We start from the raw sequence: 27,027 nt of genomic DNA on the forward strand, positions 1-27,027 counted from the left end.
TGCTGAATAAAGCAAATACTCTTTACCTCTCTTTGCTTTGGATTTCATTCCTGTAGAGTATTTCTCTTGTGCACTAACGTTTTTTGGTTTTACCCTTACCAAATTAACTGATATCCAATACTAAAATTAGGAATCAAACTCTGTCCCTTGCCTAACATTGTGTGAAGATTGCTGGTTCTATCATCCTAAGCTTAGTACTTTATGTGGTTTGTTTCTTCCAGCATTTAAGGACAAAAGAATCAAATCAAATGAAAGGAAGTACATTAATAAAATGTGATGCTTATTAGCATTAAAAATTGAGGAGATTCAATATTCCCAGGATACAAACACAGCAGAAGTACAGGATTAAATAAATTATAATTTCTTCTAGATTTGGTGATTGTGTAGCACATTAAAAAAAAAAAAAAGGTCATATAGAATACCATAGTGGCAATTCAGGGTGTGCTAAATCATGCATTATATCCATAAATAATTGTGAGAATATAATGTACTTTTGGTCTCACTCTTCTGAAGCGTATAAAGAAAGTAGAAGGCTAGAAAAGAATCATCAATATCATCGGCATGAAAGCTCAGTTTCAGGTATTTGTGTGTCCATTTCTGGGATCTGGGGTTTTAAGCAATGTTATTTAAGCAGAATCCGAAAAGAATTGTTGCATAAACTGGGAATCAGACATTTGCAATTTTACATAGAAATGTTATGTAATAATACATCTAAAATATATGTTTGCACAATTACATCTGATGCACAGTATCTAAGGAGAGAGCCAGGATTATTTTAGTGGTAAAGGGAAAAAATAATATTGTTGTTTTAGTTCTTATTTCCATTCACAATGTAAGACCTGCTTTGTAATTCTTTCAAAGTATCTGGAAGACATAAAACAAATCCTTCATGTATTCATTAATTTATTTCTTATATCTTAAATAATGCTATGAAAGCAGAAATGAGGAAAAAACCCCAAAGGTTACCATCCAAGTCCTTGTGTAGGATCATCCAGGAGCACACGAACTATGTATAGGAAACAGCTTAGTAGCTTGAGAGAGAAATTGAATAATCGTATTCTCAGACCTAGTTTGAAAAGAAAAGAAAATACTGAAATAAGTTCAGGGGTTTTAAAGTTTCACTTACTTTCAAGGTAAAACTAAAAGGAACTAGAATAGTTCTGTAAAAAGTAGTAAAAAGTAAATGTCTATATAACTAGTCTGGGCTAAGACTCGGCCTGTTTTAATGTAAAGAACTATGGAGACACTTGTTTGAAAACTATTCTATGCAGTTAATCCTTACTGATGCCATTCTTTGGGTCTTTGGTAGTTGAAAAGTCCACTTTCTTGGGAGGGGAACCAGAATTACCCAATGCTTTTTGAGACACAGGACACAGTAACATGAAAAGACATACTTTCAACCATAATGCAGTGGCAAACATTTAAATATTAATATCTAAAAAAGTCTTCATGCAGTAGTTTCACACATAGAATATATTACCTCTATCCCAACTTATAAAATACTAAACTGGAGTTATTTAATGCTGAAGTTGAATAACTATGCATTCAAGAATCAGGACACCTAAAAATCATGCGGAATGCACAACTGAACTGAATCAACAACTTGTTTTACAGACCATGTAAATACTGAGACGTTCTTGCTGAATAAATATGCTACAAATACTATCGAGAAATATTACACTATTTCCCACAAACATAGGTTTAATGCACAAAGAAAGGATTCCTTCAAAGGAATCACTTTGACACTTACTTCTATCACGTGGGCAATTTATTTCACTGCCAACTGGAGCCATTATCTACTGAAGTGGAACTTTTTTGTATTTCTATATGATTTTGCAGTCATTAAAGGATTAAGGTTTAAATTTTCAGTACTGCTATTGAATTCAGCAGACCTTTTTTGCTAGTGTGAATATTTGCTCTTGACTCTTAGGTGTAAGTATTCATTTACTAATTAAGTTAAAACTGTTAGTTGACTAATGTTAAGTGACTGGAGGTCACTTCAGCAACAATTTTTTTTAGTCTTGCAAACTGAGAGTCCAGTTCAGCGTGGCTGAGCCCTTCTATCCAAAGCAGAATACTCTGAGTGTTACCCAGATATGACTTCCCTTGCCCAAGGCACAGCAAGGACACTGTGCTTTATTGTTGTGTTGCAAATACTTCAGCAGGTCTGCTGAACTCAATGTAATTACTTCTGTGGTTTAAAAAGTACCCAAATAATGCATACCCAAAGTTGTGTGCATACGTTCCCTTCTAAGGAGAGAATCACAATCACTTTATGGTAATACTACTTTTTTTTTTTAAACTTTATTTTAAGTTCAAAATAAGCACCTTACAGATAAAACTGATAAATCAGGTTTTACGTCTTGTAGCTCCTTTCCCGTTAAAACTCCATCTACTACAAACACAGAAAAATATGAAATGGATTCTTAAATATTTTACCATACAATTTCTGAGTGAAATCTTTTTTATTACATAAAAATGCTTGTTACTTTTAACTGTGAAGCTGCAGTTATCACATAAGAACTGGATGGACTTCTACAGCACCTTGTTTCTGTGAACTAAGTGTAAAAATTCTGTGGTCCATGAGAAGTCCCACAGCTGTTACTGGTAACTGGGTTTGAGAACATTAACCTAAGGATTTGTGCTCCCCTATCAAGAGCAATTAGCTGCAGACTATTTATTCCCCAACATGAGTGAATGGGGGAGGGGGGGAGGTTGGTTGGTTGGTTGGTTGGTTGGTTGGTTGGTTGGTTGGTTGGTTGGTTGGTTGGTTGGTTGGTTGGTTATCCTATTATTTGACTTGGTCAATGCTGTGATCCTCATCTGCAGCTTTTTTAAACTGTTGCTGAAGAAAAGATGAATTATTTGTTTGTCCTAAGCCTTTCATAGAAGTCTGCTGGAATATGAATGGTTGCCCTAACAACCAGGCTATTACAACTAGAAAAGCAGATAATGTTTTTAAAAACCCCTAATCCTAAACAAAGCAAAAAAGGCTTTCCTATTTTGTATTGTCTAACTTCTTTGGGCAATACAGAAGTCTGTTGTTTTTCTCCTGCTTTTTAGCTTTGTAAATGTCATTCTTGGTGTGAAACACTTGTTTTCTGCATTGATAATGGCCTGGTTTCTAACCATCCTTTGAAATTATATGTTGGCTTAAATGTCAAAAGAAAATAGTTCTTTTCTGAATAAAAGCTACATCAACACAGCAGCTGGACTGATGCTCCAGCCTGCTACCCTAAATCCTTAACTCTCAAATCTTAGTTCTGATAGATCTGGAACTCAGGCTCTGGATATCTCCATAGGAATGGCTGTTTCCCAGAGAATGGGAGGCAGAGTTTTCAAACCAGCCATGCTTTCATTTTAGCGCTCCAGTCAGCATCTCTAGAGAGTGTATTTCACGGCTGCGGTTGTTTGTAAAGCAAGGCAAAGTTCAGGTTCTGTAGCGCAGGTGATTGGGTCAGTTATTAAAATTAAATATGGAAGAATAGGCTTCAAGTCTATCCAGGGTCACCTCTCCTTGCTCGGTGTGCTTCAGCTGTTAGTAATACATGCAGCCACCCTTGTTTGGATAATTAATGCAGCCTAACAGATGCATTTTTTTTTTTCTGGTAGAAAGATTCTTCAGCCTCCTAGCTGGGGATTCACGTGTGAGTTGGAAGCAATACATGCGTTCCACTATCATGGAGATGCAGGATTTCAAATGTGGGGAGGAGGGGCACAAACACTACAGAAAGCATTTAAAACAGCTTTTCAATTATTATTCTGCTACAAACGAAGCATTTCATATTTGTTTGCTTCCTGTCTATTTTTGTTCTGTATTTCACATGCTGTCAATGGATCAACATGATCTGCTTGACTTAATTTCTTTTTCTTCATTCAGAGCCAGATTGCTTAAGTAGCAAGGTCATTGGCATAGAGTATCTCTATGTTTTGAATATGAGTGGTGCCTGAAACTTGTATTCAGCTCCACTCACCATGCACTGTTATGCAGTTATGTATTTTTTAAAGGAAATGCAATTTCACTGTGTCTATGTAACAAAGTTGTTACATACTCTTGTTTTATTTAAAAGAAGAATTGATAATAACAATTCAAAATCTATTTGTTTTGTAAACTAAATATAACTGTGTCAAATCTTAACATTTCCTTCTCAGTTTAAACAAGTATTTGCTATTTTTGCAGGTATTTTTTTAGTATAGAGTGATACACTGCATTTTACCACTTCTGACTGTGCCTTTCACTTTTATTATAGATTCTTGATGCTCTCCTTGCAAGCATTTTTGTAGATTAAATATCAGATTTAGAGAGTTGGTCTAAACAGAGTGACAGATACCAGGTGAGGATTTTAGAATAACCTCCCATTATTCCTTTCCCATAAGTCACTAATTATATATTGTTGATTTTCAGCAAAACCATTTCAGTGGCAGCTGGCTTTAGGAGCTGGACCAAAATATACTCTTAATAATTAGTATCCTAGTGATAGCTGTCCTTTATTTCCTCTTCACTTACTTGAAACTTCACTTATTTTTTCCCTTTGAGACTTATTATTGGCTGTGATAATGCAGTGTTTGGTCCTGGCAAGTACAAGCAAGTCATGCTTGTATGACTATGTCATTTTCTCTTTCTCCCTTTTATTTCCTTTTCTGGGGGGAGGGTGCTGAGTGACACCTTTTTAAGATTTTTTTTTTTATATGTTGTTTGGATTTGATTAGACATTTGCTTGCAGAAGATTGAGTGAAAACTAGATTGACATGAGACATAGATGAAGGTTTGTTTTATCAGTTTATCAGATTTAAAAAGGATAATAATTAATAAAACAGTTGATATTTCAAGTTCCTGGCTCATATGTGATGTAGATCAGAACAGTACTCTCTAGAAAATACTTATAAATTCTAGATCTGACTGCTCTGGTTGGCAAAACCATGTGATATTATCAAAAACTCTTTGGTGAACAGGTTTGATTTAGTTACACAATCCTGAAAATTTGCTGGTCCTACTGACAATTTCTTTTTCTCAATGACAGCAAATACACCTTTAACATGTGAAGGAAGGTTTATAGTACTCTCACTGAATACAGTCTAAAATCTATCATCTTTGTTTATCAGCTCCCTGGTACCTCTGGGCAGGAGACTCCTCCTGTTTCAGTGGAGAATTGAATGAGGACACGTGACTGAGAGGAAGGTTACTGTGTCAGCAGCAGGTTTTTGGAGACTTTCTTTGGGAAGATTCTGGTTCTGACTATTTGCACAAGAACCAAGATCTGCATAAGCAGAAGGAGTGTTCAAACTTACTGATTACTTTGCCTTGGGGATTTAAATGTTTAATTCAGTGCTCTGATGGCTATCAACGTAATTTCTATGCTATTTAGGCACCTGAATTAAGATGAATTTCCCATGTGTGTCTAGGTAAGTGTAGTAAGTAATGCATTCCCCATGGATGAACCTCTAGAAGTTTTGTAAAACCTGATTCTCTAGCTAAAAACCAGCAATTCATTCCAAAGCCTATACTGAAAGTGTCAGTTATTCACAGCCCAGTACCTTTTTTCCTTTTACTTTCCTTTTAGAGGAATATTTTTCTTCCCACACTTGGAAAATAAAAGAAACTTAACCAATAAAAATATCAAGTTCTGTGATGCAAAGCTAGTATTTATGTACTGCTAGTTTATACAGATACAAGATTTTTTGGTATGTCTTATTTTTAAAACCTGGATCTAGTCTCCCCAGTTTTGTTTGTTTGATGCCCCAGTATTTTCAGACTGGGGCATCAAAAAATTTCTTCCTTTTCCTTTTTCTGTCTTTTTCCGGACACATAACCATGAAACAATTTCAACTGTGCAAAGGACAAAATGTATTCTTTGTAGTCTAAAAGTAGTCTTTGTAGTCTAAAGCTTTATGTATAAAGCTATTGTAATTTTACTTCTTTACATATGAAAGGCAAAGAGAGGTAACTTCAGCCTGCTACACAGAAGAAAACTGAGGTCAGTTACAGCCCTTCTGACCTATGAATGCCACTGTTTTAAATAAGATTGGATAATATTCCACATTTCCACCCCCCTGGACCAGCTGCATGGATGTATTTTGAAAGATTAGTATCTTAGTTCCTTCACATTATTCTCTTCCACGATGGCTGATGACTTTAAGCACGCATGTCAATGAAGATACATTTAGGTTAGACTATATAGTTAAGACTGCAAGTTAAGTTAGACTATAGGCTAATGACAAGGACGACATTCGTGCAGTACCACATCCCCAACAGACTCCTTTCCAATTTTTTTTTTTTCAATGCAGATAAAGTTTGAAATTTTAGGAATACTTAATAAAACAGAACACTTCAAAGAGCTAGGTACTTTTGCAGCTTTTTTCCTTTACCATCTTAAGTGTCTTTGCTTCCCTAGTCACAAGGTCACGACTTGTCAATGAGTATTGCTGCCAGATCAATGCAAATCAGTCAACTTGATCACGACACAGAAATAATGATTTTATTTAACAATTCATGATGTCACTAATGGTTTGATCCTGCACAATCGTGTTATTTTCAAGTTTAAATATTTTAACTCAGAAAAAAAATTAACAACTTCACTGTTGCCTTCAACTGAATTTGATTTTACTTAAAGTATCCCACATGCTTAACAGAAATTAATCCAACTGCTTACTTGATCTTTGGTTTTTGATGAAGAAGAGCTTTAGTCTCTCTTTAAATGTATTTTCATTCATATAGAATTCAACTTGCACCCTGAAATAATAAAAAAAGAAGTATTAGGATTGGCTCTGAAAAACAATCAATCAGTATTTCAAAATAATTTGTTTCTCTAATGATCTCTTCCTGGTAAAAAACTGGAGGGCCTTATAATGAGTGTTCAGCCAAAAGCTCACTTGGCTTTGAATGACTAATGCTGAAAGTTTAAAATAATCCAAATCAAATAAACACAAAGAACCCCACCACCACCAAGCAGAAGACCTTCCGTTTATCTCCTTTACATGCAGAATCATTTTCATATTACTTTGACAGTCTACACTGCAAAATGAGAAGGCCCTATGCTTTTGGGATTGTCATTGGATGACCATTCTCCTATTTGCCTGTTAGCAGGGAAGATTTCCGTGATGTCCAGGTTAAGCCTCCCATCTCAGTTTAACTCCCTTTCTGTAAAAGTGACATTTTAATGATCCTTTTTTCTGTCTTGTTCACATTTCTGTTAAATGTTCATGTCTCAGTCCACTCGTTTGTATTCACCTATGATCAAACACTCATGTACCAAACAAAACCACCCTCTCTGAACTTGTTTTTGTCACATTAAATACCAAGAGCTGAAAGCAAAATTATGTTGCAATCACACAATATTATACAGAAAATAACTCTCCTCATGATTATATTAAAGCAAGGGGCATCTTTCCTCCCTTCCCTCAGATCTGCCTGGATGTATTTCATCTTTCCGTCCCTCAGTTCAGCCTGAGTGCCCCTCATGCAATACTCATACAGACTAGAAGAGAGAACTGTTGCAAGGGACTGGCCAAGGAAGAAGGTGTGTATTAGTTCTGCAGAAAAACTCAGGCTCTTCAGAGCTGTGGAGCTCCAGTGCTTGCTGGACGATGAGAGCAGCATTAGTCTCATTTTCACTGAAGTCCCTGCTCTACCCAACTTACTGAATCTCTCTCCCCAAGCCAGTTCTCCCCCAGAAATGAATGTCTACCCAGCACATCTGTGCCTTCTGAGAAGTCAGAACCCAGCTAGAGAAGATCTATTATTGCTAAAGAATAAAGTAACATCACAAAAGTGAGTTACTTCCCCACCTCTCCCTTTCTCTGTAGATCATCACGTTTTGCACAGCTGCATGTACTTTGTCTGTTCATAAGCATGCTAGAACTTTATTTCAGCATTTCTTTTTAGCAGTCTTTCATCAAATAACTGTACTTCAACTACTTGGTTTTATATGTAGTCATAATTTTCTAGCAGAATCCTGACTTTAGTTTTTCCCTTCTTGCAAGTGAAGCCTTCTGCTGAAACAGTTTTTGTATGATATATTGTTATCTGTAGTGTCTCTTAAATAGTTGTCTATACCATATATTTCTGTACACTTACAGAATTGGAAGGTTATTTAGTTATGGGCTTAGAATGGGTGGCATCTCAGGCAATGTGACTTTTCATGCCTGCTTATTATTAGAAGTTTAGGCATATCACTTTGTAGGACAGGGTCATAAAAAGATGGCTCCGTGATTCACTCAGTGAAGTCAGTTAATTTTAACTAGTCATTGGCTTTGGTGTGTTTTATTGTAGTGTTCCTTGTAGGATGGGTAATTACACTACTTCCTATTCAGAGGAAGCACAAACACAACCTTATTTTAAGAATCTATTTTCCAAGGTACTTACTATCATTAATGCAGTGACAGTTTTAGTGGGAAACATCTCCCGTGATTTGGCAGCTGCCACATGCTAAGTGTACATACTTAATCTTCAAGGATATATTTCAGGAGGTAAACAAAGTGGCACAAGCTATTGAAGTAAGGGATGCTGTTGGAAAGATGCATGGTGTTTTGTTGGGGTGTTTTAAACACAATCTGAATTAATCTATCAGAGTTTTGGTAAGAAAATTTCAGTAGTCACTTACCATGAAAAAGCAACATGTTAACAGTGGGCAATGATTTACTGATAAAGAGGGAAGAGGATGTGGGAGCTAATCACCCTCCTATCACCAGCATTACGAATTGCTCTGATAGCCTCCTAACAGCTGTCTACTTGGCTTTTCTTAGAAACCTGTGCTCACAGCAGACTGGGATTCCACAGTGCAGCAGTTTCCATGGCAAAATGGATTACGAATGCTGCTAATGCCACTTCCGTGGCTCTTTCTCCTTCCTCTGACTTTTTTAAACTTCAGCAAAAACTGTAGTGGCCTTCTACATTTGAAAAAATACATTATCACACATCTATAATCAATGCACTCTCCTGATACTCTGGCTACCAGAGAATATGTCACTTTATTTCTTGAAGGTTGCTATTTACTAAGTAAAAGTTAAGTATGACTGGCTGAAGGAGCCCCTGGCAAGGACAGAAATTTCTAGATACGGCTCTTTCCCAAGACTGCTTTTTATTTCTAAGAACACTCATTCTACTTGAATGTTTCTTACAATCTTTTAATGGTTAATATTTTACCTCTAGTATTTGCTCTTTTCTGTATTTTTCCCACTATGAAGTGTAGACTAGAAAAGGAGGTTTCTGAGAACCGACAAAAAAAAAATTCTGATCCCCCACTGAAATATTGAGAACATTTTGTAGCAGTAGTGGTAAACGGCTTGAACAAGATTTTTGTGGGCTAAATTAGTACAAGTTATTAAGGATGTTTCAAGTGAGGGAGTGAAATTCTTGTGACACACTTATATAAAACTTGATTACTCTGTTGCAGGATATTCGAAATTTGATTACAAGCAAATGGCTTTGACAAAATGGCCCACCACGCAGATCAGGGCGATAGTACACGTACAAGCAGATCACCTGGCCTACAGAATAGATTTGACTTTATTTTGTTTTTATAGTGTAACTTCAAAGTATAGTGTCAACAATTCGTCCTTCATGTTTATCTTCCTGTAAAAGACAATCCACCCTAACCAGAAGGAAGTCAAGCTGAAGGATTAAAATGCTGGGTGGGTTACAGGGAGAGGAACAGTTGATGAATGTAAGGATTCTGTTTTTGCAGTCAGTTAATAGCTTCAGGATTTTTCAGGGCATGTAGTTGGCATTGAATATTCCATGAAAAGCTGCTTTTGGAAGTGAAAAGAACAGGTCTTATGCTTTACTGACTCTTAATTCAGCTGTGCTGAAAATGCACAAATACCTGATGTGCCTGTAGCAGCACAACTACTGAAGTTATATTATTGTCCTGGAAACACAGTGTAGTGTGTTAAAACTCAATACCACTGGTAGTGGTCTTCACTAGTTTAAACCCAAAGAACAGTGAGGTCACTGAAATAATTTCAAATCTTTCAAACTATAAGAATCATCTTGAAGTACCCCAAGTCCAAGTACACTGCATTGTTATAATTCAGTTAAGATGCAATTTGAGAAGTACATTTTGATGTAATACAAAGTATAGCAGGAAAATACTAGCTCCTGTCAAGGACACTAATGCAGAACACTGCTGGTGGCTGTAAAACACTGGGACCAACGTGTCTGCGCTCTGGCTACTTAACTCAGTTTTCCTGCATTTTTCCACTACTATTAACAATGTCATTCTAACCCCACAGCCACACTTTACTATAGTTACAGTGTTATCTTGCACCCTCAAAGCTACAAATTGTCTTTCTTTCATGTTAAAAAACACATTTGGCAGAAATAATCATTTCACAAATGAAAGCATGAGCTGGATTTCTCACTACGTGCGTGCCAAGAGCTGTAAATGTTTATGATGACTATTTTTGATGTTGGAATCAAGAAAAGGTATTAAGTGTACAAACAGAGCCAGTCTAAAGAAAAATACTTACATTTATTTAAATCCACCGTTTTAGACAAGGACATCTCATATTCTTCCTACAAAGAAAGCCTTGTAATAGAAAAAGAATTGGGGGGGGGGGGGGGGGTAATTGGGATTTGCTACTTCAACATATGTGAAATCCTGTTAGAATTCAGATCTGAAAGCTTATTATGTGGGGTATAGTCAGGTGCTTAAAAAGGAAGCACTTGAACTGCTAAAGTGAACAGCCATTATCAGATATTATTTTACTGCACTAAAAAAGGAAACAGGCTTTTTTTTCTTTTTTTCTTATAGCTTTCATTAAAAGGATTAGTATATTTTAAGGATGAGTGTCATGGGTAAACACTTCTATTTGAAGTTTTGCACGTTCTGAAACACTCAGAACTCTGTTTTAAAAGCACAGTAAGCACACTTACTGAAGGTGTTTGCCATGCACTGTGCTGATGAAATCTAACTTTTGCAATATGGTCCTGCACTTTCTTAAACATGATTCTAACTAGTGCAAAGTACTTAAAACTGACAGGTGTGAGGTCATTTTCTGATGGGGATTTTTATCAGTTTAGTAGGAACAAACCAATAAATATTTTCAAGAACTCTGCAGAACTATGTTTGTGTAATACTGTCTTGTAGATTCTTTATGATACCTCACACTGGTAAAGTACATGACAGAAGACAGGTTCCACGGGGATTTTTACTTAGAAGCTCTCTATCAGATCAGTGAATCTGAGTAAAACTCTTTAGTGATGTTCTTCCAGACATACCTATATTCAGTTGATTATGTAATTGGAGGTTAATATAACTAATACATTTATAGATACTAGGTGTCATGGTAAATAATTTTCTGCATTAATGAAACAGAAATAGCATAAGCTGAGTTAATAACAAGCAGTAAAATAAAAGATTAAGGATGCTTAAATAATCTTAGAGATTAGAACCGTACCTTGTGCTCAAATTCTTTTTAGTGCCTCCTCATAAGTGCTGCTTTGATGGAAACAAAACTAAGACAGCATCGGAAAACTGGCCAAACCAAATTTTTCAGGTTGCACCAAGTAAAAATTTGCATCTGCAACTACAAAAAAAATCTTCTATGTCAAGGCAAACTTTTCTTGTACTGAACTGTTCAAACATCAAAATGCTAAAAAATTCAGGCGATAATTAAAATTATCTTCCTTACAATTCAAATAGCATGTGTGTTGTATTTTTATGGATATAAATAGAAATGTATCTTAAAATCTGATTGTAGCCACTTCATGCTCCTTTTCGCAATCAGCTGGCCTCAGTTACGTAAAACTGTCTTTGTGAAACCGATACAGGTCTATGGCAGCAATTTAATATTACAGCAACAGAGAGAGGAAATGACATTATCAAACATTTCTGTGGATAAAATCCCTAATTTTTTTTCATTCCTTAGAGGGAAAGATTTTTAAGGGAAGACTTAAGAGATGAGATGAGATGAGACTCAGCAGCAGGTAGTATGCATGCTTTTCAATCAATTAATAATACTTCTTTTTTTAATCTCTTATTCACAGACTTGCACATTCAAAAAGGAAATTATCTCATTCCTGCACTCATGAAAATCCATCAAGAATTGACCATTCTAGAAATGGTGCAGTAATAAAAATTTGCAATCTGTATTAATTTTCATTAGAAATTTTCTTAAAGAGAAAATACTATGATGCTTTACTATGGGAAAAAGAAATCTCTAAGTACTTTCCCTCACACACTTGACTTTTTACTGCAAATATACTTTTTTGTTGCAAGTCTGTTAGCTAAGGTGAGAAAGTTAATAAAACAAATGTGAATGATGCATTAAGAAATAGTGCAGTTTGAAGCTAAAGTTTGAAAGAAAACCACTGAAGGAACACGCTTGATAAATTTAGTAGATTTTTTTTAAAACTTCTTTTTTTCCCATACAAGGTGAAGAAATGGATATTTTAAAATGTTTTTATTGCACGTAAAAATAGGTCTTTTTAACTTCTGGGCAAAAATACTTCACATGTAGGATATATACAGCACAGAGCTGCTGCAATGAAAATCCATTATGCAAGGCTTTGTTACTGGCTAAATCTGAGTAATGGGATATGATCCATGAGTTTGATTCCAGGCACTATTCAGTTTTATGAAGTTGTGCCAATTAGCCAGACCTGAAGAGCAGGAAGGTTAATTTGTTGCTTTTTTTTCTTTTTATAATAGTGGCAACTACTTGTCAAAAAGAGACTTGAAAGAACTCCTTGAAATCAAGCACTCTGCGATATCTCCTTTCTGTCGGCCTGGGTTAAACTCTGTGCTAGAGCATTCAGATCAAAATACAAACTAACCCACTGCAAGCTATTTTTTGTACTCTATTCCTCTGCATCGCAACTGCTCATCCCTTATCTGTTGTTGATTTTCTAAAACAAAGATCCTTCCCCTGCAACTCCAGCACTCTCCCTGTCCCCTCCGTGGTAGGTGAGGCACACACAGGGTCAGGCAGTTTGCCACACAGAAATTACTGTTCTTAGACTAACAACACATCTCAAGTTGATGACTTAAAATTTAACAGTACTTTCTACTACAGGATTTTAATGCTGATCACTGCACACCTTTCATTTTAAGCTAATTTTTTTTTTTTTTTTTTTACCAAACTTCTGTATGCTGTTATATTGCCAATTATTTGTTATCTCAGTAAGGCTCCTGTTCTCTCAAAAAAAGCCCCATAGTTATTCTCCCAAGCAGATATACCTGTGTCTACCCTGAAGACAGTCTGCAGGCTCAGGGGTAGTTTTAGGAGTTTGGTAGCCCTCCATCTATTTGCCTTCTTGCCCCAAGCCTCTCTCTTTGGTCCTCTGAAACCTTTTTCCTGCTACTTCATCCATGCTCGGTGTCCACAATTTACTGTCCACAGTCCTCTCGTTCTACCTCCTCCTCCTTCCTGTTCTTCCACCCAAATTTTAAGAAAATTTCCAGCCCCTTCTTCAACAGTTCCTTTTCTCTAGTTCTTTGCAGATTTCACCCTTTCTTTCTTTTCTTTCTTTCTTTCTTTCTTTCTTTCTTTCTTTCTTTCTTTCTTTCTTTCTTTCTTTCTTTCTTTCTTTCTTTCTTTCTTTCTTTCTTTCTTTCTTTCTTTCTTTTCTCTGTGGAATACACAGCGTCACTATTTGACTTCAAAACACTGAGGAAATGGCACACTGTCCCACCCATGAGTTTTTTTTCTCTGCTCTAATTCCCTACATGGACCTTTGCTTTCAACATATCTTTCTTCACACTCGCACCATCTGGAATTGTAACTCAGGCTCTGGACTTTAGTACTCCTGAAGTTATAATTTCATGACTTTTGAGATGTTTACCTTTTCTGTCCTCTTGAATTATTCCATCAACTTTCAGTCTACTTCCACTATTGCACATTAGGGTAGCTAACAAATATCAAGGCTTTAATATATAAACTCTTCAGCACTGCCTAAATGCCACAAGGGCATCTCAGTTTCGGTGCTATGGCCCTCAAAAATCCTTCCTCTCCAAGCCCAACAGAAACTTAAGGGTGACCACTTGTGAAAACATCCACTCTATGTCCAAAATGGATGGTAGTGATGGACTTGAGTCACTCCTACCCAAACACTTAACATGTGATGTTATTTCTCTGTAGATTTTATTTGAATAAATTTTGATTCTGTTTGCTCCCCATCTAACACTTTTCTCTTACAAAGCAAGCAGTAAACAGGATGAGGGACATTGTCATGGAGATTATCCAGATAAAGACAGAAACAGGTGTTCAGAGAAATAACAGCCTTAAACTGTTCTGGTAGATTTTCTTATGTCTAAAGAATCACATGAATAAAAATCTTAGAGACTCATTGCCCACTTTAGATATGGAAGTTTACAGGTCCATACACCTTTCTTACATATAAAGAAATACATGTGAATGAAACGTGCCATCTTTGCTTGATTTCTGGTTTGGTTGGTTTCGGGTTTTTGTGGTGTTGGTGTAACAGCCCAGAGCTGAACCAGCAAAAGACACTGTGTGAACTTTGGTCTCCCATTAACGAGAGAAAGGGTAAGCTCATGTTTTGACCTTAAGGAAACGCTGAGCAAACTCTTCTCATTTTGGCCCCCAGCAAGTGACTGGAGTTAGCTCTTGATTACCACAGAAATTCAAATCACTATTTTCTTAAACTCTACTTCTCATCTCCAAGTCTCTGACTGTTCTGTTACTTCTCTTCTGTACATTATCTTCTTATTTTTCAGGATTTCATTTTTTCAAAAACAGCAAGTAGAACAAGGCTGAGAGCTTTGGTATCCTCACAGATTAGATGGCCAATCCCAGTTTTATTTTTACTTTGAAATTAAGATATTTAATTTCCTGAAATTGCAGCAGAAGGAAGCAGTAAAAAAGCAGATGGATAGGGAAAAAAAAAAAAAAAGCAACAAAAAAACTTTGTGGGTGAATCCCAATCTGTCATTTTTTAAGTATCACATGACCAAGTGTAAAATATAATTTTAAATATATTTTAATATATTTAACTGGTTAATATGTTACCTGAAACCAGAACCCTCTTCCTAGTAAATTTGATCCAAAGCACACTGAGATTAATGGAATATTCTATTCACTTAAAGCTGACTAAAAAAAATCAAACAGTAAAAATATTCAAACTAGGTATTTCCCTATCGCTTTAAGCATTTAATTAGTATTTTTCTCAAAAAATAAAGGTAATTTTCTTTCTATGTCAACTGTACAATGCATTTTACAAAAAACTAGGAGGTCAATGTGAGATTCAATGGAGCATACCTATATATTGACTCTAATATAATTTCACAGCTTTTTATTGTCACCATCTTTTTCTATTATTACTTCTGTTTGCTAGCTGTTCTTCTTTCGTTCTTTTTTACTGTATTATGCTAGTTATACTTGGCAGTCTTCAATTATAGACAACAATTTATTCAGTGTTTCCTGAAACAAATGCACAGTATAATTACATCAAGTCAGAAAAACAAATTTCAAAGGCTTTGGGGTTTTTTTCCAAACTCAAATATTGGGATTTAATAAATTAATCTACATTTTTACCAATGACACAGTAAATTATAGGGGAGTATTAGCGGCACCCTTCCAAAAAGGAAATGGAACTTTATAAAGAATGGTCTTAAACTACAGTATTCAGTGTAAATTTACATGATCTTATATGGAGTCTTACCCACTGATTAACATTTCATAAGGAGAGAAGTTTCAGAAATGAAATGTTCAAAGATAGAAATGTCAACATGTCATGTCAAAAACATGTCCTTTTTTTCCCCTCTGAAAATTGTTTTATTCAATGAGGTAATTATATTTTATATTTTCTTTACTGTTCTTTAAGTAGAAAATAGACTCAGTTTTTCTTAGTCTAAAAAGGAAAATGCCCATAAACCAAAAGGAAAATTCATCAACCAAAGTACTGTTTTGTTTCCATTTCAATTTCATACTACCTAGGATTTTTGACCCAATTAAAATAGAATATGCCTTCTATATGTCCTATGAAGTGATAATAACATGATGCCTCAAAATCTGACTCACTAATTCCCTCAAAAACTATTCACTCTGCTGCAGAAAAAAATCTTGCAGGTAAAATTCATTTCCAGTGAAAGTTTGGTAGTTGATCTACAACTCACCCATGGCCCTTCTGCAAAGGCAATCCAGGTATGAACTACATTTTCGGAAACCAGTGGACTTACTGCTCACAGGAAAGTAAGCAGTGAAATTCCTAAGGTGCAATAACCTTCACATATTTAGATTTGACTTAACTAGAATGAAGTTTTAGTCTGCAGTGCTCTCATCTGCAGTCTGTGTGTGCATCCCCACACCTGTGATACACACATCTTTGATTCCTATTATTTGACCTCTTGGCTCTTTCCTTCAGCTCAGGAGATGCGAAGGAAGAAAAGTGCTCAGTTTCACTCCCTGTTACCACATTTGCCACATACTCCTTTCCTCCCATCCCTAATCCTCACAACTTCCTCTTGCCACCCCCCAGCTGTCAGCACAGTTTGCTTTGTCACCTCCTCATCCCCTCCGGAGAGGAATATGATGAGTGTGGAATAAGTGCCAAAGCTGCTCTCCAGGGCCCTCTGCAGCAGAGTCTCTCAGAGCAGCTCACACAGCACAAACAAGGCTGGCTGAGATGTGCTATGTGGAAGGTAAATCCTTGTACCTATCTACATCGCAATGTAAACATCTTTATTTATATGGGACTGACGAGATTATTGAACTTCCACAGAAATTGCCTGAAAACTGTGCTTGACAGGTGCCTTGTAGTGCAACAGAGTGTAAATAAAAGTCTGACGGTCCAAATCACTATTGCAGCAGTAATCCACAAAGGCCAAAATGATAGCACTTATTATTTCACCAGTTGTGTCTTTAAAAAGAGCCCACAACTAGAAGATAAACAAACAGAAACATAAAAGCACAAGAAGAAACTGTTACAAAGGAGTCACAGTGAGCAGCCACCACAAAAAGGCTTAAGCACAGGTTGGAGGAAGCAGTAGCAGAGCCTTGTGATGCGGCAAATAAAAGCAGATGCCCGGGATTTCAGTGTCTGTAGTAGCAAGTACACAGTGTCATCGGGCTCAGGCTGCTGGAACAGAGGGGCACAAGGTTCCCTTTCTCTTGCACCCTGCAGGGCAGCAAAGAGCAGCCCTGAAACAAGGACAGGGCCAAGTCTTGGGCTTTAGTTTGAGCTCGCTATTAGAGAGCTGCTGCCAGAGTCTGGCAATGCAGAGGGGTTCATGGGTTAAACATGAGGTGTACGACTGATAAACTTGCAGGCAAGGGTACACACAACTTGGGAAATGTGTGTGTGTCTGTGTGTGTGTTCAGCATGGACTCTTCTATAAGTGTAGATTTAGGACCTCTGCAGAAGCAGCAAAATCATTAAGGAATAGCCAGCTGCATGCCTTCATTTAATCACCTGTTTGATGCTTATCAGGCTTTCAGGACAGTCATCTAGGCAGTTTTTAGTTTACAGAGACAGTAACTGTTTGATTTATGTGTAGAACTAGACAGTTCTTTATTTATGATCCCGTAGTTCACTGCTCTCAACAATGCAATTGCTTGCCAGCTATCATTAAATCTATCAGTACTGACCAACCAAGACTTGATTTGCTCATTTGCTCATAAACCACCAGTACAGATTTGTGTATAAACCAGATATAAACTCCAAATCACCCAATCAGGTTGTGCTGCCTGCTGGCAGACAGCAGTAGGCACATTGTCAACTTAGGTTTTATGACCAGTGGAAGAAGCTGCCATCTGTACAAGTGAGGGAGAGTCTCTGCTCACACCCCTACAAATGGGTGATTTCTAAATTAGTCTGACTGGGACTTTGCTGTAATCGGAGACTCTCTTTATTCTTTCTTTTGGAGATTTTCAATCAGATCAGTGTGTTGATCTGACTTCCATCATTGTGATTCTTACACCTAATGCAAAGGTACAGCAGGAGGCACTCTGGGACAGTGGCAAATGCAGGCCCCTACTGCACTTGCAGTGTTTGATTTACAGTGATTGCAATCTCTTATATTGGTGTGAAAGACAGCAGAAATTTTCTGCCACAGGTTAATGGACCAATTCTTAGATAGGCAAGTAAACAAAATGGGAAGAAAGGATGGCTGGGGAGACAACAACCAAAAGCTCTGCTCTACAACTGTGCAGGGTGATGTCCATGGAACTGCATTCCTAACTGTGATCATAGTGTATTTTCACTGCATAGTGAAGTTTATGCAGAACACATCACTTTGTTACTCGACCATGCTAATAATCATCCATTCAAAGCCATTTTCACAAACACAAGTTACTCCTAAGATGCTACTACAGTTGCTTCTCTGCAACCTTTATTTAATGACCCTGCCTGTAAATGTTAACTAATAAAAAAGCTCCAGGGCATATTTTAGCACTTCAGAACACAGCATCTGGACCACTTGAGTGTCACTGGGAAAATACTGATTACTTGTTTCAATAATAACAATATCAATGGTAAGAACAAAATTAAGATAAAATGGAAATGTGTGGAAATGAGAGAGTGTTGATGGAGGGAAATGTTCAAAAAGGGATTATACCAGAATGAGGCACATTAAAATAAGCAAGAGTGTGTTACTTGCTCTGCTCTTACATTATTTCCTCTTATCACTTACCACTGTTTGCTAAATAAATGACCAAACAGACCAGTTCATTCTGTTAAGTAACAGACTAAGTCTGCCTTTATGCAGACACTCTTCAATTTTAAAAGAAACCTAACTAAGCAAAGACAAATATGGCTGGCCAAAAAAAAAAAAAAAAAAAAAAAAAAAAAAAAAAAAAATTAAGTGCTTTCAGCCTTTTAACAATGGCATTTAGAAAACTTAGAATCTTAAATTTCAGCTGTGTAAATTTACACCATCAACTGAAACAGCATTATACACTGCTAGCTTACTAAAATAAAGCATTCTGTAATTCCCTATTTCAATTCGTAGTGTTTATAAAATCAAAACTGATCCTTTTACAGGCATAGTCAGAATTGCAAGTCAGAACTATAAGTAAGAAAATGCACAAACACAGTATTCCCAAAAGGAGGCTTTTACAGGTCATATTTTTGTGCTAAACCGATTCTGGAGAAGCTGCAGTTACCCAGAGTCAATAGCTCAATGCCCTGTCCCATGCTACTGCACAAACACAAATCTACACCTGAAGGCTATTGAGCCACTGTTCTGCCCAGAGGAAGGCTGTGTTCCATTTATTGCTGAAATCTTGGCCATTTTTCTTGCATTTATTCTTCCATTTTCATGTTTGCTGACTTCAAATGTCTTTTTAAAACCAAGTCAACCTCAAAACCCTCTAACAGTGTCTCTCAAGTGTCATGTATCTTCCAAATTAAGGGTAGTTCAGTACCCTGAATCTTTCATTGTTCAATTCATACTTGATCTATACATCCTGGTCCTGTGTGCCATCTACTCACTGCACATGGCTTGACTTCTGCCCCACTCTTTTTGAGAGGGGAATCCTGTGCTGCTCTGTTTCTCTACAGTGACTTGGCTCCAATGCCAGACACTGAGTTGACATATTTTGTAACCACAGTATTACAGATAAGAGTAAAGTTAAAAATAGCAGGTAAATAAAACCACGGCAAAAGGCAAACCAAAATATTCTCATAACGTGCATCGAGAATGACAAAAATATAAGTACTAGTTAGCATGTCAACAAGAGATGAAAAAGAAATAAATGGCACCCATGCCAAGATCTCCAAGTTGGATTAGCCTGGGAACAAACTAAGAATGAAGCAAATGACAGATATAAATAGACTATGAGCTGTAGCACTCTGCTCCATTATGAGATAATTGGAAGAGATAGATAAGGGGGAAGTCTAAAGTGAACATCATGTACTAAAATTTTTATAAGGCATTTCAAAAGGTTCTCTAGAGATTGATACTGAAGGTAAAAAATCACATGCTCATACAAAGGAAAAGAAGGAAACAACACAAAAAAGTAAAATAAACATGTTACGATATAAAGTGAGTGCCTAACCTCAGTAAAAATACTGTAGAAACATGCCATTTTTTTGTATTTTTAATATAATAAATCAGCTTAAAAGTCACAGAGGAAAAGAACCTACTGAATAAGAAGGTAACAACTCGAAAAAAAAAATACAACACAAACCCCTGTTTCATAAAGGAATGTACAGATAGAACAGAGAGCCTTCTAACAGAATAAAACAGGTAACTTCTTATGGACAGAGTAAAGCAGAGGCAGGTTGCAGCTATACAGCAGAAATAAAGCAAAGCAAAATTGATCTTTATTTGCCTTGAAACAAGACAATAAGAACACTAAACCAATAGCATTTAATAAATCTTTTTCAAATTGTAAACATCTACTTAATTAAACTCAAAGGAATTATAAATCCATATACTTTACTCTCTTTCTATGGTGTGGATATTAATTGTTTAGGTAAAAATGTGTTCATCAATATTTATTAACCAGACTGACCTCTGTGCATCTGGTCATAGAGATGCTAAAAAGACCCATATACATTTCCCCCCTAAGCAGACATATATCCTGCTCCATTAAATGAGATTTTTGCTGTTTGTCTCACCACAGGCTAAGAATTGATCTTCATACCTCGTAAAGCAGGAGCAGAGGTAAGAACTTTGATTTGTGCTCACTTTTCAATCTTCATCCCTTTGTTATAAGGATTAGCCTACTTCAGTAACTTTTCAAGCTCAGGTTTCCTGGTATTCTACTGCACGCACCCTTTCCTAGGATTTTATCTTGTAATGCAAGTGGAGGGTATATATTTTTAACAAGGAAAAAGAAAAGAACACCAAACAATTTCCAGGACTGTGCGACTTGGAAGATCAAACAGTTCCAAGGCCTTTAATATTTTTTCTCCCCTTTCTAACAGCTCTATCCATCTTTCCCTCCTGGTACCTCTGTGACTGAAGGAAGGGTCTGCAATTGCATTGTTACAGCTGGAAGTCTGAACAATTACCTGAAAGGCAATGCAAAGCTTAGGACTTCTAGTTTACCAGCTTCACTGTAAGAGCAGGAAAACAATGGTTATGTTGCTACCTACATTTTACACATCTAATCCACTCATTTTATCATAGGTACTAAGAGCAAGCATGCCCTTTTCCTGCATGCCTTTGATTCAAATCCCTGCCGTAGCCAGGGCTTCTCGCATTGTCTGTGGTCACTTGCTCATTTCAGCACTCTACTCTTCAGCTCTAAAAGGTTTCCACAAAAACTACAAATAGATAAAAGTTATAAAATCATGCTCTCATACCTCAGAGTGCTGTGAAATGTACATCATAATCACTAGAATGGGAATGAAACAATCTCAGTTAAAATGACGGAGTGTAAAATGCCTTGTCTTCAAAATGCTTCAGATTCTTATCACTAATGAAGCCGTGCAATAATGGCTGACTTGGGGGAATTTGATGAGAAAGCTGTAGCCAATTCAGTCTAGACTCAGAGATTAAATAAATTAGTCTACCTGGAGTTTTGGTTTTGTTTTCCTCAGAATCTTTTTTTTATTTTTTGATTCTGCACAGTTGAAAAGGAAATTAGTATAATTTATCAATAGAATAATTTTATTCCAGTTGACTGTATGGAACTATTTCTCCACTGGAAATGAAAAAGTGTATCTCAGATATATTCAAATATGCTGTTAAATAGCATTCCTACTGTATTTATGGAGTCTATTTATGCCAGTATTTCAGCATTTATCCAGCAATCCCATTTATGCTGCCATATAATGGGTGAGATGATCAAATACCAATGAGAAATTTTCTATACCACTCTGGCTTCTCTCTATCATGCCTTTAAAAATCACCAAATTTTCAATGAAGCTACTGAATTAAGTTTTAACACACATGACTATATTTTTTTTATTCTGAAGATCAACTTGACATGTAATTTTATTTTTTATGCTTATCTTTGTAACACCTTATCAAAATCTCAGCTGGACTTCAGAGTAAAATGTAGATCTTCTGTCTATGGTTAGAGAGCTATGTAGTGATTTATGAGAGACTTCCTTGTAAGGTAAACGAGAGCAGAACTTCCTCTTGGCTACCTAAATGCCACCTACTTTCAGTTTATCTCTGATGATAAATTACAATATTAAAGTAAAGCTTTTCACACAAAAGAAAGAATATTTCGGTTTCTTATTTGGCACTGTAAACTTCAGCCTGGGGTACATTTCAAATTAAAATAAATTCAATTAAAAGAAATACTGGTCATGCTTTGGTTCTTAATATAATTAGTTTCCAGACTCCTGATCCTCCAAATTAGCCAGTTTACATTCTCTTGAAGTAATACTTGAAATGGGACCTGGTGCAAAGGTTTACAAGAAAACCAAGTGCTACAACATGCAGTTATCATTTTTATGTCCGCTTGTTGTTTAACATTGGACTTGTAGAGAAGTTGTATTTACAGAAGCACCCAAAGCATCTCCATCCTTAAAATACTGAATAACAACAAATTAGCATTTTCTTTTCAACATTTTGACTGATACATGTCTTATCTGTGAACCTCTCAATCTCCTAGAATATTTTTAGACTGTCAAACACTGGTTGCTAAGCTGTCACCTGAAATATTCTATTTATGAACTGACAGTATGCATTGCCATTTAAAATTTATAAAATAAGAGGGATACACTGGCAGAATGCTCCATGAACCTCAATATAGGGTAGCACAGGATGGTTTCCAATAATTACTAGTTATACATACATCCCAACTTCAGAGGGGCTGAAAATGTAGTCATGCATTTATCATGACTCATTTATCAAACTCAGACTTAGAGTAATAAACTATTATTTCACATTTGATAGTGAAAAATTCAGCACAGAATTCACTGGACTTTTGTTTTGATTGTGTTTCTATTTCATCTATTATGCCTATATTTATTCTAGTTATAGGGACAAGTGAAGCTAGCTTTGAGTTTTCCATATATTGGAAAATCTTTCCAGTTATATTTGCTGCCTTAGTAAGTTATACTGGATCAAGATGCAATAAATGAAGTTGATTAGAAGTCATGATACTGTACTGCCTGGTACTTCAATGGGAAAAAAACCTTCTACTAAGACTGAGACCCATGAAATGAACTCCTCTTTACAAGAAGGTGGTACTCAACATGAAAAGATGAAAATTTGCAAAGTACTTAGAAAGAAGTTTATATGTGTCCCAATCCTCCCTAAGTGTCAGGACGCTTCCTGGCTAACTTTCTTCATGTAGATTTAGTAGGTGTACAGTATTTAAATGACACGTAGGGAATACAACTCTGGCCAAAACAATAATGTATACTAGTGATGGTGAATTTGTGCAAATGCACTTTAGGTGGGCATGGCAATCTCACAGATAAAACACTGGTGTTTGGCTCCCACAGTATAGTTTCAACTATAAATCTGCTGGAGGTGGAGTGACTTGGAGAAGAGGAGAGCATGGCAAATAAGGAACAGAGCTGTTATTTGGGTTTTTTATTTATCTGTAAGGAAAAACATCCAAAACAATACACAATGAAGCTTAATTTTTATAGTTCTTTCTTGATTCTAGTCATAGCCAGCAGTATTAATAATAGCACTCTTAGAGGTAACAAAACTATAATTTACCATTTTTAGAGTTTTTAGTAACTAGAAGTATTACTCCATTATCTTTTGGATCATATTCCAATATTATGTACTGACACAAAACACACAGGAGCATGGCATAACGTGACATCAGATCACTTCAATTTTTCTTGTGTGTTTATTTCTTCCCCAAGCTACATTTTTCCTTCTAGTTGGGAAGAATTAGGTAGGAAGCAAGACAATGACATCAAAGGCAAAAAAAGTTGAAGGAAAAAAAAAGTTGAAGTTAGATTAAAAGCTTAAGTCTTTTTTTTTTTCAGTCCTCTGCTTGATTCCTCACTTGTCCACAGGTTTACTTAGATTAACAATATTTGTTTATTACAGGGCAGGAAATTATGGGAACCATGTCTGCTCTGGAAGGGAAAAAGTCATAAGATGTCAAATAAAATTTGTCAGGAACTTCCCACAGACACCTTAACAAGCCTAGAAAGAACTTTTCTGAGACTCCATTTATAGCTGAAGTGTTAAAAAGCGAAAAAGAAAAAAAATATATACCACATATGCTTTTTACACATGCCCAGGAGCAGGGTAACTTTATAAAAAGGAGTGTCTTTTTAAAGTTACATATTGAGACAGTCCACATATGCAATCTGGAAACACTTAGACAACGCCCTAAAATACACCATTAGAATGCCAACAACCCTGAGAAGTAATACAGGACTGAATATCAGAGTATAGCAATTTTCCTGCAATGATGGGAGCTGTGTATATTTAAGTCTCCCAAAAGCATGCGTTTACCAGCTACACAAAAAGTGAGTGTCTAACAAGTAAATACAAAAAGGAGTATTCAGGCAAAGACTCAGGAAAAGATATAAACCAAAAGCCCAGCACTTGACAGGAGTTGTCTCTCCTGCTCCTTCCCACAGAGGAACAGTTGTGGAGACTCCATTTCCTCGACCAAATCATCAGGAGAAGAGTGCTGATGACATTTCCTGCTGATGACTCTTTCCAAAAGAATTGCACCTTGACACGTATCTGTCTTCATTCTCTAGTATTTAAAGCTGCTTTGACTCCAATGATGACATGCAGATGAAGGATAAAATATGTAGAATTTCTGATGTAATAGTTGCAGCTTAACATATGTATTCAGTGCAATATATCTAACAGGATTAGAATTGATTCCTTCCTTTCAAATGCAGCCTGATGCACAGATATGATTATTGTTTTACATAGAAAAAAATTACAAAATTTTCATATAAATTATAAATGTCTCATTAAGGAGTGGCAATGATTCAAGAACTCTGAACGCATAATTGAACAAGTGCTTTAAAAGTCATTATTATCTCTAAAATGTCACCTGTCTGATACTGTTCTCTCCACAGCTAACAGGGTACATATAATTACTGACTTCATATAAATCTCAGTCTCCTTACTCAGAGTGAGCTATTACACTTCCTGATTAATCATAAGGCATGGTTTTAATTACCTCTTCATTACTTTAAGAAAAATTTAAAATATCAAGTTTCACAATATTTTAGAAGTTTAATTCTGTCATCTTTATTCATATTAAATAACACTTAGTACTCTCTGAAGTAAAATACTGCTCATCAGTTTTATGGCTGGCAGAATAGTTTGCCCAGTATTTAATTTTTCAAAGTAATGACATCAAACTTGCAAAATGTGCCTTGAGTGTGTTTAGAAAATCATTTAGCAAGTGCCTTCAGAATACTGGCCTAGTCAATGTAAACACTGTTTTTTCCACCCTTAAATATAACTTCCAAAATGAATGCATGAATTTTAGATTTTGATGGCTTTTTTGACAGTCAAGTTATTTAAAATCTCTTTAGCTAACTGTATTGGTGAGGTGGGTCAGGACAGGTGTTGTTCTGTCATCTTGTTTTCAAATCTGACATAGACCTTAGTGCTGATCAGATTTAGGTGGGACATATGAATACAGTGAGGAGAGGTCTGTGTTCATGGACAGAGCCAGCTGTATGGATGCCAGGAGGTCTGATAGCCAATTCTCCAATGCCTAGGATGATACAAGAGAGCACAGTAATATTCCCAGTATTCCCAGCTCTCTCCATCTGGCCACTTTTGTCACTGTAAAGTGGCTCTGCCATCTTAGAAAGGAAAGGAATTTCTAAACGCTCAGTTCAGCTTAGCCTGAAGTCAAGTAGCAGCAGGGTGCTACACAACTCTATGTCCCCACTCATCTGCCCTAGAAGAGGACATTCACCTCTTATTCTTGATAACGGTGATCTTCTAACAGCTTGCTCCTATCTGAAATTAGGAGCAAAACCTGAGGTCTTCCACAAGTCTCATACTAGCCCATGCTATATCCCAGCAGACTGCCTTTTAGAGGCTCCTCAAATTCTCCTCTCTCCTACACGCTCAGAGGTACTTCCTCCATAATCTGAAACATTCCCAGAAGCCAGCCTTGCTCTTCCTACATGAAATGCTCTGCCAACAACACACTGAAATCCCAACATTCTGAATCACCAGTTGAGCTGGTCACAGTGACTGCCACAATTAATTGTCTTAAATGGATTCATAATGTCAGCATGAATTTAACTCACTTTGTTGTTCTTTTCTGAACTCAAACTGTGATCTGTGAACTGCCAAAAAGTAGAAGAAAATGAAGGAAATGCTAATCAAGACTTTAAAATTAATCCAGTGCATTTTGAATGTTGTTTGAACCATTTTAGCTAAATTGTAATTTTCATGCAATCTGCGGTCAATGCCAGTACAAAAATAAATTATCATGTGGGTCACTGTTTGGATGCAGTCCCCAGTGTCAATGAGACACAGTATCTGCAACAGCTCTTGTGAGACTAGATTCTCTTTTACGGTAATTTTAGGTGGGTGAAAAATCTACCTAGATTTTGATAGTCTTTATAAAACCAGGTTGACTAATCAACATCTGCACATTACAGAGTAGTTTGCTCCACTTTTTGTGTTTGTATTATGTTCTTTGAATTACTACTGAGAGAGCAAAACAGTAATTAAAGACTGGACATTATCTACAAAAATGGCTTTTCAAAAGATACTTGTTGAACTGAAACACCTCTGAACAATGATCAAATTCTAGATCGTTGTACACTGCGAAAACATAGCTTGCTCACTTCTCAAAAGGGTACATTCAGCTAAATATAGAGCTTAGCCTTTAGTCCTTCTGTTAGAGCTGTCTCTGCTCCATGGTGAGAACTACAGGGCAACAGTGATAAGTGACCAGTGCCCTCAGCTTCTTTTGAATTTTGTGTGAAGATGAGAAACTAAATCCCGTTCCGTGGTCAGGGAATGTTGTGTATCAACAGGTGTTATTCATAAGCGACAAACATAATCACAGTTTTCCATTAGCAGTGGAACTTGTTGAGTTTTTTCCCACTGGCATTTGGTTCAGAGTAGGTTTGATAACTCTGGTTTTGTCTGTACTGAAGTCTTCTTGAGCCACAAGGGCAAGAGAAGACAAAGTGAGAAAAACATATCTCTAGAACATTTTTGGTTATTTGGAACAATAAATGAGCAAGGCTAT

At 36.4% G+C, this 27,027-nt stretch overlaps 1 protein-coding gene and 1 long non-coding RNA gene across 3 annotated transcripts in view; one reads left to right on the forward strand and one right to left on the reverse strand.

Annotated features, from left to right (window-relative positions):
• The window catches only part of LOC136294497 (uncharacterized), a 53,593-nt gene extending 33,048 nt beyond the window's left edge, over positions 1-20,545 (forward strand). The window contains exon 4 of the long non-coding RNA XR_010722427.1: positions 20,527-20,545. This is a non-coding gene — a long non-coding RNA (uncharacterized lncRNA). The remainder of the gene's footprint in view (positions 1-20,526) is intronic.
• Positions 1-27,027, reverse strand: part of KCNT2 (potassium sodium-activated channel subfamily T member 2) — a 131,610-nt gene that overhangs the window by 96,230 nt on the left and 8,353 nt on the right. For both annotated transcript variants that reach the window (XM_066192271.1, XM_066192270.1), the window contains exons 2-3: positions 6,651-6,730; positions 967-1,066 (exon numbers count right to left, since the gene is read on the reverse strand). In XM_066192271.1, the coding sequence (XP_066048368.1) occupies positions 967-1,066; positions 6,651-6,730 (180 nt within the window). The remainder of the gene's footprint in view (positions 1-966; positions 1,067-6,650; positions 6,731-27,027) is intronic.

The sequence above is a fragment of the Chamaea fasciata genome, unplaced genomic scaffold (genome assembly GCF_029207755.1).
Source record: "Chamaea fasciata isolate MVZ Bird 193981 ecotype frontalis unplaced genomic scaffold, bChaFas1.0.hap1 SCAF_10, whole genome shotgun sequence".
NCBI lineage: Eukaryota > Metazoa > Chordata > Aves > Passeriformes > Sylviidae > Chamaea > Chamaea fasciata.